Source organism: Xenopus tropicalis, chromosome 5, assembly GCF_000004195.4.
Source record: "Xenopus tropicalis strain Nigerian chromosome 5, UCB_Xtro_10.0, whole genome shotgun sequence".
In the NCBI taxonomy this organism is placed as follows: Eukaryota; Metazoa; Chordata; class Amphibia; order Anura; family Pipidae; genus Xenopus; species Xenopus tropicalis.
Genome location: NC_030681.2, coordinates 86,201,717 through 86,219,657, shown reverse-complemented (window position 1 = coordinate 86,219,657; position 17,941 = coordinate 86,201,717). Strand labels below are relative to the sequence as shown.

General features: G+C 40.3%; 1 protein-coding gene across 2 annotated transcripts in view; it reads right to left on the bottom strand.

Annotated features, from left to right (window-relative positions):
- Nucleotides 1–17,629, bottom strand: part of gabrr1 (gamma-aminobutyric acid (GABA) A receptor, rho 1) — a 33,135-nt gene extending 15,506 nt beyond the window's left edge. The window contains exons 1-2 of one of the 2 annotated variants that reach the window (XM_018094332.2): nucleotides 17,067–17,629; nucleotides 3,685–3,738 (exon numbers count right to left, since the gene is read on the bottom strand). In XM_018094332.2, the coding sequence (XP_017949821.2) occupies nucleotides 3,685–3,738; nucleotides 17,067–17,188 (176 nt within the window). In that variant the 5' untranslated portion in view covers nucleotides 17,189–17,629. The remainder of the gene's footprint in view (nucleotides 1–3,684; nucleotides 3,739–17,066) is intronic. The other variant, XM_031902451.1, reaches the window with a different exon arrangement.
- Between the last annotated feature and the right edge of the window lie 312 nt (nucleotides 17,630–17,941).

Sequence of the window (17,941 nt, the reverse complement as noted above, 5' to 3'; positions counted from 1 at the left end):
AAGAAGTTCTAAGAGTTAAAACTTCTGCATCCCCCCTGAGGGACACATGCTATTGCATAGATATATATCAGCACTGCATACAAGACAAAGGAAAGCACACAGAGGAATATGAAGCTTTGTGACAGGTTGCTAAGCTAAGCAATAGATAACAAAATGTCGAAAATAAAAGCCTGGTGGCGTAATTCCAAGAATAAATGGGGATCACCCTGGGTATGTGATGCCACAAGCATATAAACTGCTTATCTTCTGCTCTATTTTTACTAACTGGACTATCAACAGATTTACAAATATGACACATTGAAATAATATCAAATATTTCTTGCTACTGGATTTGGCAGGATTTAGGATGTGATTTCCAGGTCACCAAATGCACATGGCCAGTTAGAGCATGGAGGCCTGAAATTTCCAAATGAAGAAATAATTATAGCACTGAACTAAAACAAACTCATGTTCCAGCTATTATGGCACTACAATTCATATGATTCTAGCACAGCCATAATAAGAAAATATTATTTTTATATCATGTACACATTTATTCATAAAGATATAAACAGGTCGGATTGCATTCTAATAGATTTCATACTTAAATTACTAAATAATTGCTCTTTAAATTAAATGAATTGTCTATTTTTATAAAGTCATAAAAATTCATACTACTGTACCTATTCACCCATAGGTCAGTTCCTTAGACATAGGAGAAACTGTACTATGAAGGATAGCTTTGACAGCCAGGCAGTACAATTAAATGAGAAAAAAGCTTAACCAAAGAAGCAGAAATATTGTACAGGTATGGGGTCTGGAAACCTGCTATCCAGAAAGCCCCAAATTAAGGGAAGGAGATCTTCCATAGACTTCATTTTAATTAAATCATTTACATTTTTAAAAATCATTCCCCTTTCTCTGTAATAATAAAAAAGTACCTTGTACTTGATCCCAACTAAGATATAATTAATTCTTGCTGGAGGCAATCAGGTTTAATTCATATTTAAATTATTTCTTAGTAGACTTAGGGGCTGATTTACTAACCCACGAATCCGACCCGAATTGGAAAAGTTCCGACTTGAAAACGAACATTTTGCGACTTTTTCGTATGTTTTGCGATTTTTTCGGATTCTGTACGAATTTTTCGTTACCAATACGATTTTTGCGTAAAAACGCGAGTTTTTCGTATCCATTACGAAAGTTGCGTAAAAAGTTGCGCATTTTGCGTAGCGTTAAAACTTACGCGAAAAGTTGCGCATTTTTCGTAGCGTTAAGTTTTAACGCTACGCAAAATGCGCAACTTTTTACGCAACTTTCGTAATGGATAGGAAAACTCGCGTTTTTACGCAAAAATCGTATTGGATCCGAAAAATTCGTAAAGAATCCGAAAAAATCGCAAAACATACGAAAAAATCGCAAAGTACCGATCATTACGAAAAAAACGCAATCGGACTCCATTCGACCCGTTCGTGGGTAAGTAAATCAGCCCCTTAAGGTATAGAAACTCAAATTAAGGAAAGATCCCTTATCCTGAAAACCCCAGGTCCGGAGTATTATGGATAACACGCCCCATACCTGTACATTTTGTTTTGTACCAGCTCAGGGCAATAACAACCATTAAGCAGTTAAGATCTGTGCCTCCAAAGATGCCCCAGTAGCTCCCCATCTTCTTTTCTGCTGCACGTGCGATATGCCGAGCTTAGGGACTGACTCAAAATATACTGTATATACAGAATATAAATGTCACCATACAAGGCTGATTAGAATATAATTCAGATTCTCCATACAAAGCAGCTCAGAAACTACTATACTGTAGGCAAAACTTCGTTTTCTTCATGATAATTTGTGATGTCACTGACACCAAACCTCCCAAGCAGTCCCCATTTTGACAGCTCAGCCTGCAGTCCCCGATTCCTTCTGAAAAGTCCCTCATTTCCCTTTGATTTCTTGCACTAAACCTGCACTGAACGCTAAAAACGATACAATGTTTCTCGAACTTAATTTAAAAAGTAGCTTTTGGCAGAGGGCGTAGAAAAGTTGTAGCCATATTCACTTTTAGGGTTTAGTTCTCCTTTGATGATAATCTGAAAGGTTCTACCTTTATAAGGGATCTAAAAAGAAGGAAGAGATTGTTCCTATTAGTGTCAAATCCCCTTTGGTGTTGGGATTCACAAGTGGTGATACTAATAACATATATACTTGGGGATGAATTCACTAGATCCTAAATTGTCTTTGTATATTGGATCTAAACTTGGAATTTAAAGAGATAATTTCTTCTATTTAATTTGACAATGTGTTTTTTTCATAGAAAAAGTTAGGTATATCTTGTCAACCTAAAAATCACTTATCTAATAGTCAATATGGGATCATTGACTGCTATTTTTCTGTTATACAGGTAGCCCCTAGTCATAAAAAACTTGATTGCTAAACCCCCTTGGATGCCCAACTTTTGATTAGGCCCCGCCCCCTTAGCGGCTAACCAGGTTGCAGATATAGGAAAACATCACGGTTTCTTTAATTCAGCCCATGTTTTTTTTTACTCCCAAATTTCATTCTAGGTTGTTGTTTCAGGCATACATAGAAGAGCAAATAGACTCCCTCCCCAAACTTCACCCTAACTGGCCTTAAGATGGAGCCCTCCTTCATACCCCTCTAGGAGAACCAGTCTATGGCTACCAGATCAGGTACAAGGACATGACTAGAAAGGCAGTTAGAAAGGCCGCACTGATTGCAATGTAATTTAAACCCAATGACTGCAGTTCTGCAACACAGATTCTTTAGACATGTAAATGAAGGAGAGAATAGCAAACAAATAAGAGACAAATATAGTATATGGATAATTGGGGGGGGGGGGAAGAGCATGGAACATGGGAAGGGGACTAAATAGAAGAGAAAAGTAATATGTTCAGTGAAAGCACCAATACAAGGGGTTTTTACCATATTATTGCTGCCAATAGTTAACAATTAATTTAGCCTCCCCAACAAGTAACCAACTGATATATATATATATCCAGTAATGACTTGTTGTCAGTTCTTGCTTGCTTATTACAGAAAACATTTGACACAAGAACATTGTATTTAAATAACCCTTCCCTTTTTCCCTTCTGTCCCCCCCCCCCCACACTTTTGCTATGCTTAAAGTTTAATAAACAATTTGATTTTATTTTACAAATATTAACAATATTTACAATATCATGCCATTTCTTAAAACAACAACAAGAGGATTCCTACTATATATAGCATAAAAATACCAAAACTCTAAACACAGTGGGAGAAATTTATCAACACTGGGCAAAATTGCCCATGAACAGTAACCCATGGCAACCAATCAGATTGTTGCACTCATTGTTCTACCTGCAGCTGGCTGAAAAAAAAGCAATTTGCTGATTGGTTGCTATGGGTTACTGCCAAGGGGCAAATTTGCCCAGTGTGCCTCCTTTACTAGAGAGGCAAGGTTGAAAAAACATTCACAATTCAAAGTTTTTATTTTACTCCATCCAGCATTTGTCCTGCTGCAATGTGGATACTGAAAATTGTGGCAACATTTAGAGCCAGTTGTAGATCACACAGAATTGACATCCATCCATGACAAATTAGGAATTTTAAAGGTGAAACATAAAAGTATTTACAAATCCTGCATATCATGACGTGGCAATAACAGTAAGTAACTAAGATACAGATACAGAAAATAAGATACTGTACCTGCCTTGCTTGTGTGACTCCTGATGCACTTCCCTTCTCTGTCTGTGTGGCCTACTGAAATAGACAAATGGGAAAATAAACCACATTAGAATAAATATCTCCCTTATTTGTAGGTAATACGAATTAATTCATTAATTAATATTAATTCCCCAGAAATCAAGGTCTATCACTAAACAATGTAATAACAAAGAAACTAATTAAGTCAAGTACAAATTGTTTTGTACAGTACATAAGAATTCTTGTGCAGCACAGGGTATTAAGACACATTTAGATTTTAGCAATGTAATAATGTAATACAGAGTATAATACTAATGTGCAGTGAGTACTAGTATATATTATAATACTTAAACAGTGCAGTGAGTTCATGAGGTAATATGAGGCCTTGTTTGCTTTCCTTTCATCTGGACTCCTTTGCAGTTTGCCTGACTGCTCTTGGAAAGAAGCAGTTAAATAGTCTTTTACTTCTAGTTTTTATGCTTTCAGGCCTGTTGTGCCAGATGAATAGTTTATGCCCTTGTAGGGACCCATAGGGTTAAGCTCCCTATGGTGTTATCCCTTATCTTTAAGTTATCTGTGTTGTAATAGGGCAGAGCCCTCTACACTCAGATTACTGTTATTAGGCTGCCCTCTATAGGTTAGCCCAGGTTGACCACTCCCCTTGTGCAGACTATATAGTGTCTGGAACAAGGAAGTGTCTTCCTCTTTGGCTGCTGTTCTCTCAGGCTGCAGGTCATCGGGCCTGAGACACACGGTCTCAGTAAAGAGAACTGCCAGTTTTGTAAGTCGGGGACAGGGCCCCGTGAATGAGAACTAGCCAGCACAGACAGTTTGTATTATAGCACCCTCTAGAAGTGGTGAGCATAGTTAGCTTATTTAGCAAGGGCAGTTTAATAGCCCCAACCAGGAGTTGTAAAAGGGTTTAGTCCACCCCGGCTCTGTAGTCGTTCTTTAGGGACCGGTTTTATTAGACGCCAGGTACCAGTGTTAGGAGCTCTCCCCTGGACCACAGTCGGCCGGAACACTCCCTTCTGAAAGGTCTATATCTCAGGTGTCAACTAATCCTCTGTGCATCCTCCAAGTGGGGTATTCTGTGCCTAAAGTGTTACATCTGCTGTACTCCATTGACCAATTCTTATACTGCTGTGTCTGTGAGTATACCCTGCTGCACTATAAAGTTGTGCCTTTGTCCAATAAATTGTACCATAGTTATTAAGCAAGAATCCTCTGGCGTCCATTATTCTTCCTTTGCACTACACACCTCAGCTAGTTGTAGTTCAACTACACCTTCAGCTCCATCTAATTCTCCCATATAGCGGAGGCTCACCCCTTTGTATTAAGTGTCGCAATGTAACCCATGCTCATACTATCACTACTAGCCGGGGTTTGGTAAATTGGGTCAGAAAAGCGTTACATTTATGGCGCCCAACGTGGGGCCCGAAGGGTTAAATTCATTTTGAAAAATTTCGGAGCCATTACCTGAGGGGCTGAGTAAAAGTGTGTGTGTGTTGCTTTAAAACTTTCTGACAGGCACTGCCGGACGCGTTAGGCAAAAGGCGCCTGCAGTCCTGATCGTAATCCTTGATACCTAATTGGCCGTGGGTTCGGGCTTGAGGATTCCCCCCGTGTAATCCCATTCGCTGGCGGAGCTATCCATCACCGCCCTTGTAAACTTTGGCGCCTTTTCGGCGAAATCCCGCGATAGGCGGGCTTGTTTGTGAGATTTGGCGGCCATTTCTCCGAGATCGTGACATCACGGGGGCCATCTTAGGTGTGCTTTTCAGAGAGACCGGTCGCGTGTGCCATCGCCTCCTAATCCGGTATCCTAAGCCCACCTTGTGGAGTGTTGTGCGGCTGCCAGCACCATCAGTTATACCCAAAGCCCAAGCACTAACCTTACTCCGCGGCTGCCGAGAAGGACTGCTCGGGTATATCACTCCGGGACCAGCGGCTGCGGCCCGTGTGACGACGCTAAGAGCGCCTGTGGAAGTGAGTACCCCACGGCTGTGGGTTACCCCGTGTGCCACATTAGAGTTCGGATCGCGGCTGCGGACGAACTAATTAGCCACTTCACTAATACTTACCTACCCGGGAATCGCGGCTGCGACCGGGTCCCTTACGAGTAATTATACCAAAGTTGCCCTGGCCACTGAGGCTCAGAGACGCTTACAAACCGCATTGTTAGTTTGGGATAGCTTACAGCGGGGAGCCGAAATCTATTGCTGCGGCTGCAAAACACCATTTCAGTTGTGTGACATGGCAGAAGCTGCCGGATCCCGCCAAGCTAGCCCTGATAGTGGGGAGAAGGGAACCCCACACCATGAACGCCCAGTGTGGCTGGGAACCTACGGAGAGAGGGTGGCCGGAGATGGTAGAGTGGTAGTGGAGCCACAGTGTGTCCGATGCCATAAGGCCATTGTTCAAACATGGAGGGAATTAGGCGAGCGCTGTCCCCATTGCAACATACGTTGTTGGGTAAAGCCCATGGATGTAAAGAGAGGGGATGCTACCAGCCCAGACTTCCCTAATACCTCCAGGCCCGAGACTCTATCACTCGCTGCAATCTATCCATTAGAGGTAGCGAATACCCCAAAAGATACAAGGGAGGGTGTGCTACCTAGACCAGAGAGCCCTGAGGATGATATTGAAGTTGCATCCGTGGCTATGTCAGAGGCAATCTGGCCCACTACCCAGGATATCATGCCTACTGCTATGTCCCTGACAGAGACTGAAAATCAGCTAACGTCACTTACACTTGAAGAAACAAGTGGGAGGTCTGAGTCCTTAACACCAGAGGGGGAAAGTGGGATTTCCACTCCATCTACAGGGAGTGGTGTGTTTATAAGTGACAAACTACCACGCCAACGCCCCATGCCAAATTGGGTGGCCATGGATCTGGGACCCCTTCCTCAGAGTACCCGGGCAGAGGGCATCCGCACATTTGAGCCACCAAGGCCCCAGGAAAAGTCTTTAAGTAATCCACCAGGGTGGCCTGATATTCCACCGCCACCCCATGTGGTGAATAAGGATACGTCCTGTTGGGTTGCCCAAGGAAGGGCAGATCCTGAGAGATTTAGAGCTGTCTCGAGAGTGCAAAGGCTCATAAATGAAAGAGTGTATCAAATGTGGGGATTTTACATGCCGTATGCCCCTGAATGGGTTTTTGACGAAGTCGACCGCCTGCTGGACGAATGGCTTTATGGTGAGTTAATTCGCCGGGAGGGCCTAATACCAGGAGGGTTATTGCACCAAAATGCCCCAAGGAGAAACCAAGACGCGGAATACCTGTCTAACCTTGCCAGAGAATGGTGGTTTGGGCGCACTGTGTTAAAGCATGCCGTCAGGTCCTGTGGAAAGTATCAGAAGGACCGTAATTTCTCCTTGCTGTCTAATCTTCCCTCCGGTGCGAAAATTGACAAGCCTCATCCGGCTTATTATGTATCCTTTAAGGTCACTAAAGAAAAGTATGACCGAAATCTTCATTAAAAATGCCCATGCCGGTCTGGATCATCATCACAGATGGGATTTTTCCCCGGGTGGGAGGTGGGTAAGGTTTTCCCTTAAAAGTTATAGGGGTTACCCACCGCATTTAGGGCACACTTCTTAATAGGACTGCCGTTTCGCTGCCATAGAGTGTGACCCCTGCTGTTTCAAGTTATGTCCACAGTGATGGACTTGTTTTTTTCCTAAGTTGAAGCTCTTAAGGAGAGACTGTAAAATTGTAAAAAGTTGGGTGAACAAACAAAGACTGCTGCGCCCCACCCCACTACAACTTCTACTTCATTGCCTAATCCACACCACGAAGTGCATGTCGAGACATCCATGAACACTGGGTTTGGGTGGAAGGCCTGGACTTAATAAAGTTGATGGGTGGGGATGTATTACAGTTTAAATTGTGCCCAATAACAATTTCTTTACAGCCAAGCATGTGCCTGGGGACCCCTGAGTGAAGGCAGGATCGTCCTCATGTGTAAGTGTATCTGTCATGCCCCTGTTGCAGGTTACAGGTGGTATATCTAGGATACCTAAGTGTGTACCTGAGCACCACTGTTTAGGGGCAGGAAGGTGACTCAAGAATTCTAAGTATTGTGCCTGTCATACCTCTGTTGCAGAGTCAGATGGTATGTCATGGATCTATAAGTAAAGTGCCTGAGTGATCTATTATGACACTCATGATTGTATATGGTTTACAGTAACGTAACTAGCAACGAAACAGTTAATATTTTGTTTAAATCAAAATTCTGTTACAGCTAAGAAGGTGCCTGGGAACCTGTATAGCAGGATAAACTCCCATGTTTGCATTAGAGTGATCCTACAGGACACTCAAGATGCATGTGAGTCAATAAGTTGCTGTATGTGCCTAATCTTTTCTTTGCAGATATCCAATGTACCAGATACTCCTCAGGAGAGGGTATCAGAAATGGATGTAAGGATACTGTATTTTTGTACTAAAATCAATGCACTACTGTTTTTGCTTGAAAAGTGTACTTAATGTTATTTGCCATTGCCGGGTCGGAATGGATTCTTCCCCCGGGTGAATGTAGGGACCCATAGGGTTAAGCTCCCTATGGTGTTATCCCTTATCTTTAAGTTATCTGTGTTGTAATAGGGCAGAGCCCTCTACACTCAGATTACTGTTATTAGGCTGCCCTCTATAGGTTAGCCCAGGTTGACCACTCCCCTTGTGCAGACTATATAGTGTCTGGAACAAGGAAGTGTCTTCCTCTTTGGCTGCTGTTCTCTCAGGCTGCAGGTCATCGGGCCTGAGACACACGGTCTCAGTAAAGAGAACTGCCAGTTTTGTAAGTCGGGGACAGGGCCCCGTGAATGAGAACTAGCCAGCACAGACAGTTTGTATTATAGCACCCTCTAGAAGTGGTGAGCATAGTTAACTTATTTAGCAAGGGCAGTTTAATAGCCCCAACCAGGAGTTGTAAAAGGGTTTAGTCCACCCCGGCTCTGTAGTCGTTCTTTAGGGACCGGTTTTATTAGACGCCAGGTACCAGTGTTAGGAGCTCTCCCCTGGACCACAGTCGGCCGGAACACTCCCTTCTGAAAGGTCTATATCTCAGGTGTCAACTAATCCTCTGTGCATCCTCCAAGTGGGGTATTCTGTGCCTAAAGTGTTACATCTGCTGTACTCCATTGACCAATTCTTATACTGCTGTGTCTGTGAGTATACCCTGCTGCACTATAAAGTTGTGCCTTTGTCCAATAAATTGTACCATAGTTATTAAGCAAGAATCCTCTGGCGTCCATTATTCTTCCTTTGCACTACACACCTCAGCTAGTTGTAGGTCAACTACACCTTCAGCTCCATCTAATTCTCCCATATAGCGGAGGCTCACCCCTTTGTATTAAGTGTCGCAATGTAACCCATGCTCATACTATCACTACTAGCCGGGGTTTGGTAAATTGGGTCAGAAAAGCGTTACACCCTGGTGACTCGAGTCGCTGGTAATGACTTTCATTTTGTTCTTACATCTGGCAGTGTCTGTGATGCTGCCATACCACACCGTTATGTTGGCAGTTAAAATGCTTTTGACTGTGGCTCTAACAGGTAGTTAGTGCCATCTTATTGACACCACATCACTTCAATTTCCTAAGGAAATGAAGACGTTAATGAGCTTTTTGGACTATGGCCTTAGTATCGTCAGTCCATTTAAGGGGATTGGCGATATATAGAACTGAGAATTTGAAGCTCTCTACTTGCTCAGCTTTTACACCTCAAGTTTTTAAGGGTTTGTTTCCTGAAATCTATGATCAACTCTTTTGTTTTTGTTATGTTGAGAACCAGGTCATGTTTTCTGGTGTACTTAATAAGGTTGCACACTAGCTGTCTGTATTGTGTTTCATCATCATTCTGGTTGAGGCTGAGCACTGTCATGTCATCTGCAAACTTGAAGACTTTGCAATTATCCACAGGAGATGAGCAAATTTTAAGAACTTTTGTATAGACTCCATCTGGACCTGTAGCTTTACGAGGATTGGCCAGTTTGAAAGATTTAAGAATGTCTAGCTTGGAAACCTGTAGCATAGGGTCAGATTTTGTGGTTTCATGATCTGTAGTCAGGTTTGTTTTTTTTACCTGCGTCTAGGGATGTAGGAATTGTATGTGTATGGTGGTACTTCAAGATCTCTGGTTTGGTTCATACACAGCATCAATTTATGTGTGAACCCAGTTTTAATACTGAAGAAAACTAACCATGCAATTTTAAGGGGGCAGCAAACTATCACATATGCAATGGTTAAGGAAATTGTGTAGAAAGAGTGTTTAGATTATGACACTGAAAGCTAGTAAGGATATCACTTTTTAGGGGTGATAAGGAGGAGGCCCAAAATGATTTTAAAGAAAGACCCAGAAGACTTTGGGCCTGATTCACTAAAGTGCGATAAAACGTGCGCTATTTTTATTGTGCGCTAAAATTTTTACCGCGTCTTAATTTTGACGATTTTTCGCACGATTCACTATAAGCATACTTGCGCTTTTTTACGCGCGATATTGCATGCGTTATTTAACTCGCGAAGACTATTTCAATGCAGTATTTGTAAATTACGCACGCGAATAGTCGCCGCATATGAATGGTAGCATAGAAATAGTGTATAAAAATTGTCGCCGCATATAAATGGTGTATATAAATACTAGCCACATATAAATGGTAGCATATAAATGGTAGCATATAAATAGTAGATGCTTATAAATAGTAGCCACTAGTGATGAGCAAATGTGTTCTGGTTATCTTTAGTGAAAAATTAGCAAATCTTTCGAAAGATCCACAAAACGGCAAAAATGTTGTGCGGGCAAAAAAATTGTTGCCCGTGACTATTATTTTTTGACGCTTGTATCAATTTTTGGATGTGCGGTGAATTTTTGCGTGGCCATTGGCGGATTGTTTTGCGAAACGCATGAAAAAATCCGCCGCGAAAAAATTCAAAGCACGTCAAAAAATTCGCTGCGAATCCATGCCTGGTGAAACATTTCATCACTTGTAGCCAAATATAAATAGTCGCGCAAATGAACGCATGCCATGTTAGCCATACACGCCAATACTTGCAGAAAATTACTGTATTAAAAATGAACATTTCGCTGCAAACTGGCGGCTGCGTCACTCTAGGGGAAACACAGACTTGAATAAATAACACTGTAAGTCCATATTTTATTGCAAAAAATCATTTACTGTACTTTTGTATAATTTTTCGCCTGCCTGTAGTAGGTGTTAATTTTCGCATAGCCGAATGCGATATTTAGCGCGCAAAAGTTATAGTGAATCATGTGATCGTATTCTTTTCAGCGCGGAAATTAACGCATGCGGTAAAACTAGCGTGAGAAATAACCAATGCGAAAATTTCGATTTATCGCACGCGATAATACTATGATGAATCGCGCGCAAATTATCGCGTCTTTTTTAACGCAAAAAATCGTGCGATAATTTTTATCGCACTTTAATGAATCAGGCCCTTTAGGTTTCATTTATAGCTGCAATGTAGACCTCCTGTATTTGTAACCTTTAAAGGAGAACTAAACCCTAAAAATGAATATGGCTATAGATGCCATAGATGCTATAGATATTTTATAAAACAAACTTATTACACCAGCACCACCAGCATTTCTATATTACTAATGGTCCAGTCCTTAAAAGCTGTTACAGGAGCTTCCCATTTTGGATTCTGTTAGAAGCATCTGTAACACTCACATGCTCAATGTGCTCTGAGCAGCTGATTAGAAGCTAAGCTTAGGGGTCATCACAAATTGTCAAGCAGAAAATGAGGTTTGCCTTTACTATAAGCTGATGCTATAGTGATTATTATTAACTTCTGATACAAGTAACTAATAATCTGTATTGTTTTACAGTGATATTTATATTCTATAGCTACAGTATATTGCGAGTCAGTCCCTAAGCTCAGTCACTGAGCGTTACACAGAGCATGTGCAGAAAAAAGATAGGGAGTTATTGGGAGCATTTGTGAGAAACAGGTTTTCACTGCTAAAGAGCTGTGGTTGCCTGGGGTTGTTACAGAAGCCCAAAACATATTGTACAGGTATAGTACCCGTTATCCAGAATGCTTGGGACCAAAGGCATTCCGGATAAAGGGTCTTTCCGTAATTTGGATCTCCATACCTTAAAGGACAATGAAAGGTTAATATATATTAATCGTAAGTCTAAAGGAATTCTTTTTAAGTACTTACTGCATATCTAAATTCCCAGATCCCTGCTTGCTTCTCTGAGATATGGTGCTGGCAGCCTACAGCAGTGTGAAGACTCCAGTGACATCACTGAAATCTCTCTTCCCTTCCTGTAGGTGCCAGCGGCAGCCTTCCTATTCTCTGAGCATGTGTGTAACTTGATCCTGTCTCCTGTTCTGAGCTACACATGCCCACCAGCCAATCAGAAGCGGATCTGCCAGAGGGGAGGGGGGGGGAGGGAATGAAACACATGTGCAGTATGAAGCAAGGAGGGAAAGGAAGGGAGAATACCTTTTTAGAGATGTGAAGTAAGTGTGACTGAGTAAATATTTGATTAGGTGAGCCAAAAGTATGGAGTTTTTACTAAACAATAGGAGGACTATTGGGCAGTATACTATTTAAATTTTGACTTGCATTCTCCTTTAAGTCTACTAAAGAATCAATAAAACATTAATTAAACCCAATAGCATTGTTTTGCATCCAATAAGGATTATTTAAATCTTAGTTGGGATCAATAACAAGGTACTCTTTTATTACTACAGAGAAAAAAGAAATCAGTTTTAAATTTCTCAATTATTTGATTAAAATGGAGTCTATGGGAGACGGTTATTCCGTAATTCAGAACTTTCTGGATAATGGGTTTCCGGATAAGGGATCCCATACCTGCACTACATTTCTGCCATACTTCTTTAGTTAGGCTTTAGTCCTCTTTCAACAGACACAACAAATACAAACAGATAAGTTCTCCTGTTTGTTGGTACTGAACTCAGGACCCCAGCACTGCTGACCACTGAGCTACTGTAGATTCAAAATATTTGGTGGCATATGAAAGAACAAAAAAAAAATAAAAATCCAAGTTCTGTAAATTTACTACTTGATCACCCAGGATCAACTTTATAGTTGCAGGACTTTATTAGTGGGACAAAAGATTCCGGGGTTTTAGTTTAGTTAGCTTATATTATAAATTTTACAACATTTTTACAGCTTTGGGGACAGGAATTCCTTGGAAGTTATATTTCTAACATGTTGACTTTTTCTAACCCAAATGTTATATATTACAAACAAGTAAGTTGTCCTTTAAGGTTGATGTGTTTTGCCCTGCTCTGATTTTGGTCACTTTTCTTAGTACTGTGCCAGATTCTCAGTGTTTATTGATGATTAAGATGATTAAGATGATTTTATGTGGAGATGATCTTTTTCTTTTTGTTAGGATAGAGCTACTAGGGATACGGTGAATCCAGGATTTGGTTCGGTATTCGCCCACGATTTGGCCTTTTTTCGGCAGGATTAAGATTCGACCGAATCCACGGTCCTGGCAAGCCACCATTCTAGGTTCAGTGAGATGATGTTGTTTCTAATCCACAGGTCACAAAATGATCAGCTTTCTGATGCTGTCTGCACAAGACTGCATGAAGTGGAGATATTAGGCACTGGAGCAATGGCATCCATTCTTTGCTCTGGGATTGTAAAATATATTGCCTTCTTTAACATAAATTTAATGACTAGGGCTTAAGCTTAACATACTTTTTGCCCTTTGTTTTAATGATGAAAAATTTATGTTTTTGTTATTTCTTAAGATAAACAGTGCAAACAAGGAAACTGAAGCTGCTTCATATTTGGGCCTTGTGAGTTGGAAAACTAGATTACCAGAGCTCTGAAATTTGCCATGTATAATGGACAAACCAGTCAGAACAAGGGAAGAAGGCAGTGCATAATGGTCGTCATCTACCTCACAAGAACCAAACGTGCAGTAACTACAATTCTTCTGTTTTCTGTTTAAAACAATATATATACTGTATATATATATATATGTAAAAAATTGTTTATCTGATTTGCACCCAGGTTGTTATCCCTATAAGTGTGTGCCTCAGCCTTATATATATATATATATATATACAGTATATATATATATATATGGAGAGGAGAACAGCACTCACAGGAAATTTCACACTGGAGACATCAGATGGTGTGTAAAAAGTGAGGTTTTTTATTAGTCCGACGTTTCAGTTCCTCCTGGAACTTTCATCAGGGAACTTTTGGAACTTTTCTCCCTGATGAAAGTTCCAGGAGGAACTGAAACGTCGGACTAATAAAAAACTTCACTTTTTACACGCCATCTGATGTCTCCAGTGTGAAATTTCCTGTGAGTGCCATTCTCCTCTGCTTATCTACACTTTGCTACATTGTCCAGGCACCCAGGTAGCGTCCCATACTATTGGTGTGCAGCTTAATAACTGTTTATATATATATATATATATATATATATATATATATATATATATATATATATATATATATATTTGGCTTGTAGACAGGCACTCACGTCACAGAAAGAGTAGCGATGCCTGGGTGCAGTCCCAACAAATTAAGGAATAGTAGGAGTAGTAGATGTGGATTGAATAAACACCTTTTATTTCACCTAAGACCTGTGAGTGCGGGACATCTTCAATTGCTACTATATATACTGTATATATATATATATATAGCTGATGATCATGCCAGCCTAAATCTAACCCCAAGCATTAAAGGAGCAGTATACGCTAAAGCAGCATACTTTAAATATGCTGAAGTCCTATTGTTTGCACTCATGCTAAACAAGGGTGTATACTGCTCCTTTAATGCTTGGGGTTAGATTTGGGCTGGCATGATCATCAGCTTGTATTGCCTGACATGAAAGCCTTGTGTTAGAGAATATGTCATTCTGTCAGTGAATCATCAAAGAAAGATGTGGTTTGAAGTGACATGTCGTGTAGAATATTTGTGTTATTCTTGCCCTCCTCTTAATCTCCTCAAGGTTAAATGTGATTTTTCCAAGGAGGGTGATGACAATGCCCTACTTCTTTGCCAAAACTGTACACTGTCCTTTGTTCTAGATCTGGGTTACAAGTTGTGACAATGGGAAGTTCACAAACTATGTAACTTTTCATTCTGCAGCTATCCAGTAAATCAGTGCTGTCCAACATCTGTTGTACAGAGGGCCTACATGGCCTACATGGTAGAGGGTTGATAACAGAAACCGGTTTTGACGACTCACGTTTTTTTAAACCGCACCCACTTCAAACCACACCCATGTTATCACAAGAACTTTTAAAACCATATCCACACTAATAGTGGTAGGGCAGCAAAAACCCAAATGGTTGGAGCTCACTGTAGGGATATCCTCCTTCATTCATATGTGAAAGAATTATATTATGTCATCAAGGCACACTCTTAAATCCCTATGCCTTCTCCTCCCCTGTGGTCTGAGGTGTGAACAGGTAAACAACAGGTCTGAGCCTGAGGTGTGAACAATGCAGGGGGTGTAAACAGGTAAACGTGTAAAAGGTGTGAACAGTACAGGGTATTACATGTTTAAACAATACAATTTGATTGGCTTATTAGAACATTTTATCTGCTTATGCAATAGCCTAATAGCCTGATTCTGGAGAGAAGTCACACAGAAAATAATATAAGAAAAGTGTGGCTTAAGCTAGAACCAAATTCTACTGTGGACATACAAGTAGCCCAAAGGGTCCCCCAAACCATTTAGCAGCACTTGGATGTAGTCCCACCCTTTTCAAATTCAACAATGGGAATGTGCAATAATATTACAAAAAAAAAAGATTTTTTGGTAATAGTCTTATAGGAAAAAATGACCAGATCACATGAAAATTCAGGGACATATCTAAAATATCCAAAAATTCAGCTAGCAGGGCTGAAATGATTGCCATTTATTTTAAATGCATGTATTTATTACTGTACCTTCTTTTCTCATCTGTTGATACACCATGCACTAGCAAATATGGTGCATTGGTATGGCATTTTCACACTTGCCTCATTTCTATATCCATAGTAAATGGATATTAGTTGGGACTGACAGTCCATCATATACTGTATGTACCAATAATTATATGTTCTTTTCATTTCATACCGTACTATTGATACGTGTATGGCCACTTTACCCTATTCCCACTAATCTGTGCCTGAACACAGTACAGAGTACAGACGCTGTTTAACATGCTAGCATATATATATATATGAGTATGTGATGCATTATCCAAAAACCTGTTATCTAGAAAGTTCCAAAATACAAGAAGGCCACCTCCCACACACTTTTCAAATAATCTTAAATTTTAATACACATTTCCTTTTTCTCTGTAATAATAAAACGGTACCCTGTACTTAATCCCAACTAAGATATAATTAATATAATAATTAACCATTCTACTGGGTTTAATTAATGTTTTTTTGGTAGACTTAAGGTATGGAGATCCAAATTATGGAAATACCCTTTATTCAAAAAAACCAAAATCCTGGACATTCTGGATAACAGGTCCTATCACTGTATCAATAATCTCTTACCCAAGATCTCCAACAAAGTGTTGAATTGCTATATGACACCTGTTACAGCCCCACTAGGAGGCCTATTTATTATGCTGTGTAGAATGAAATTCAAAAAAATGGCGTAAAAAGCTGTGCAAAATAAATGGCAAATTTATCAAGGTATGTTTTATGTTGTCAGAATGCCAGATTTGATGCTATTTTACGCTGTTTCAGACCTTGAGTAAGTAAGTTCTGTGGGAAGTTGCTCGAAGAAGAAATGCGTAAAACATTACACTGGTTTTTATGCAAAGAAGCCTAGGAGCTGAATTTTGTCACTGTTTTTGACACCAAAAAATAGACCAAAACAACTTAAACAGGATCTCACACTGCACTGCAGAAGGGTTTTAACATCTGGAATATATCTATCTAGAATATAATATATGCTAAATGTATATATCCATATATAAATATTGATATATCACTAAAGTAATTAGTAATATAGTTCACTAGGAATATTTCAATACTCAGATAATAATGTTAAGAACACAGGAAATATTAAAAGAGTACAGCACTAGAAGAATAAATAAGGTATATTTGCAATTAGAAAAAAATCAGTATGTCAAACCCCCTAAATAATATAATGATTTCTACCATAGCTGCACATTATTTATTCCTTCACAAATCTAGGGTGAAATAAATGATGGTGGACACACTCCCTTAAGATGCAGCCCAACTCTCTCCTACTAAGGCTTCATTCCCACCCAAAACACTGTGCCACTAGTGCTGCAGAACAGACTTGCTTCACTATAGTAAGCTTCTGCATTTAAATCCCTACATCTGCTTGCAGCTACATTGCATTTTGTGGTGTACATAATATATGCCCCTTTGCAAGACTCACCTGCCCTGTTTGTACAGCTCAGGTACGCCTTTCACACGCTGCTGGGTTCTGCTCTCAGTTGACATTGTCCATCCCCAAAGAAGTAGAAAGATGCAGGTCTGAACGTTACTGTTAGTCAGCATGATACCTAGCAGCCTATGGCCCAAAATTAGTCCACGGGTGAAGCCCTAAAACTGAGATCTATCTGGGCCTTCATACATTGTTGGGTCATCTCATTATTAGAAGGATGTTTACCAGTTCAGAGACAAAATGCCAGTCAGTATTTAATCTGGATGCTGGGAAAGCAATTTCCACTAAACCTATAAATCCCTCTACGTCAGATGGCTGGGATTTTCATGCTGAGTAGAATTTGTGTCTCTTTGTGAACTGCTTTTATGTTGTTCCTTGGGGCAGTGCTGTGCAAACAAATAGAATCTGTGAGTCAGGAACAGGGTTGCGAGCAGAAGTCCAGTGCTTGCCCTTAGAATCGTCTCCTTTATGATTAATTAGTGTCTGCAGCCTCCTAAACATCAGGTCCTACAAAGCAAACCACAGATTTCCAGGTGGGGGCAAAGGTTGGATGAGGGATTCATAAATGATAAAAAACTGATCATGTAAATCCAGTTCCAGATGAATATTTGCTAAACTCTGCTTAGATTTCTGCATAAATTAGTATAATTTATATCTAATTCATTCTCTGCTTCCAGTGCTTTTTGACACAAAGAGGGACCTGCCAAGGATCCCCTTCTTTTATTTTTGGCAGTGGGAGCTTTAAAGCATCCCCCTTTCCAGTTTACACTAGTGATTAAACCTTTTTACAGTCTAATTAATCAGTCCTTTAGCCATACTGTTGTTCTTTGGATCAACTGCAGCTCTTGGGGATTTATCTCAGATAC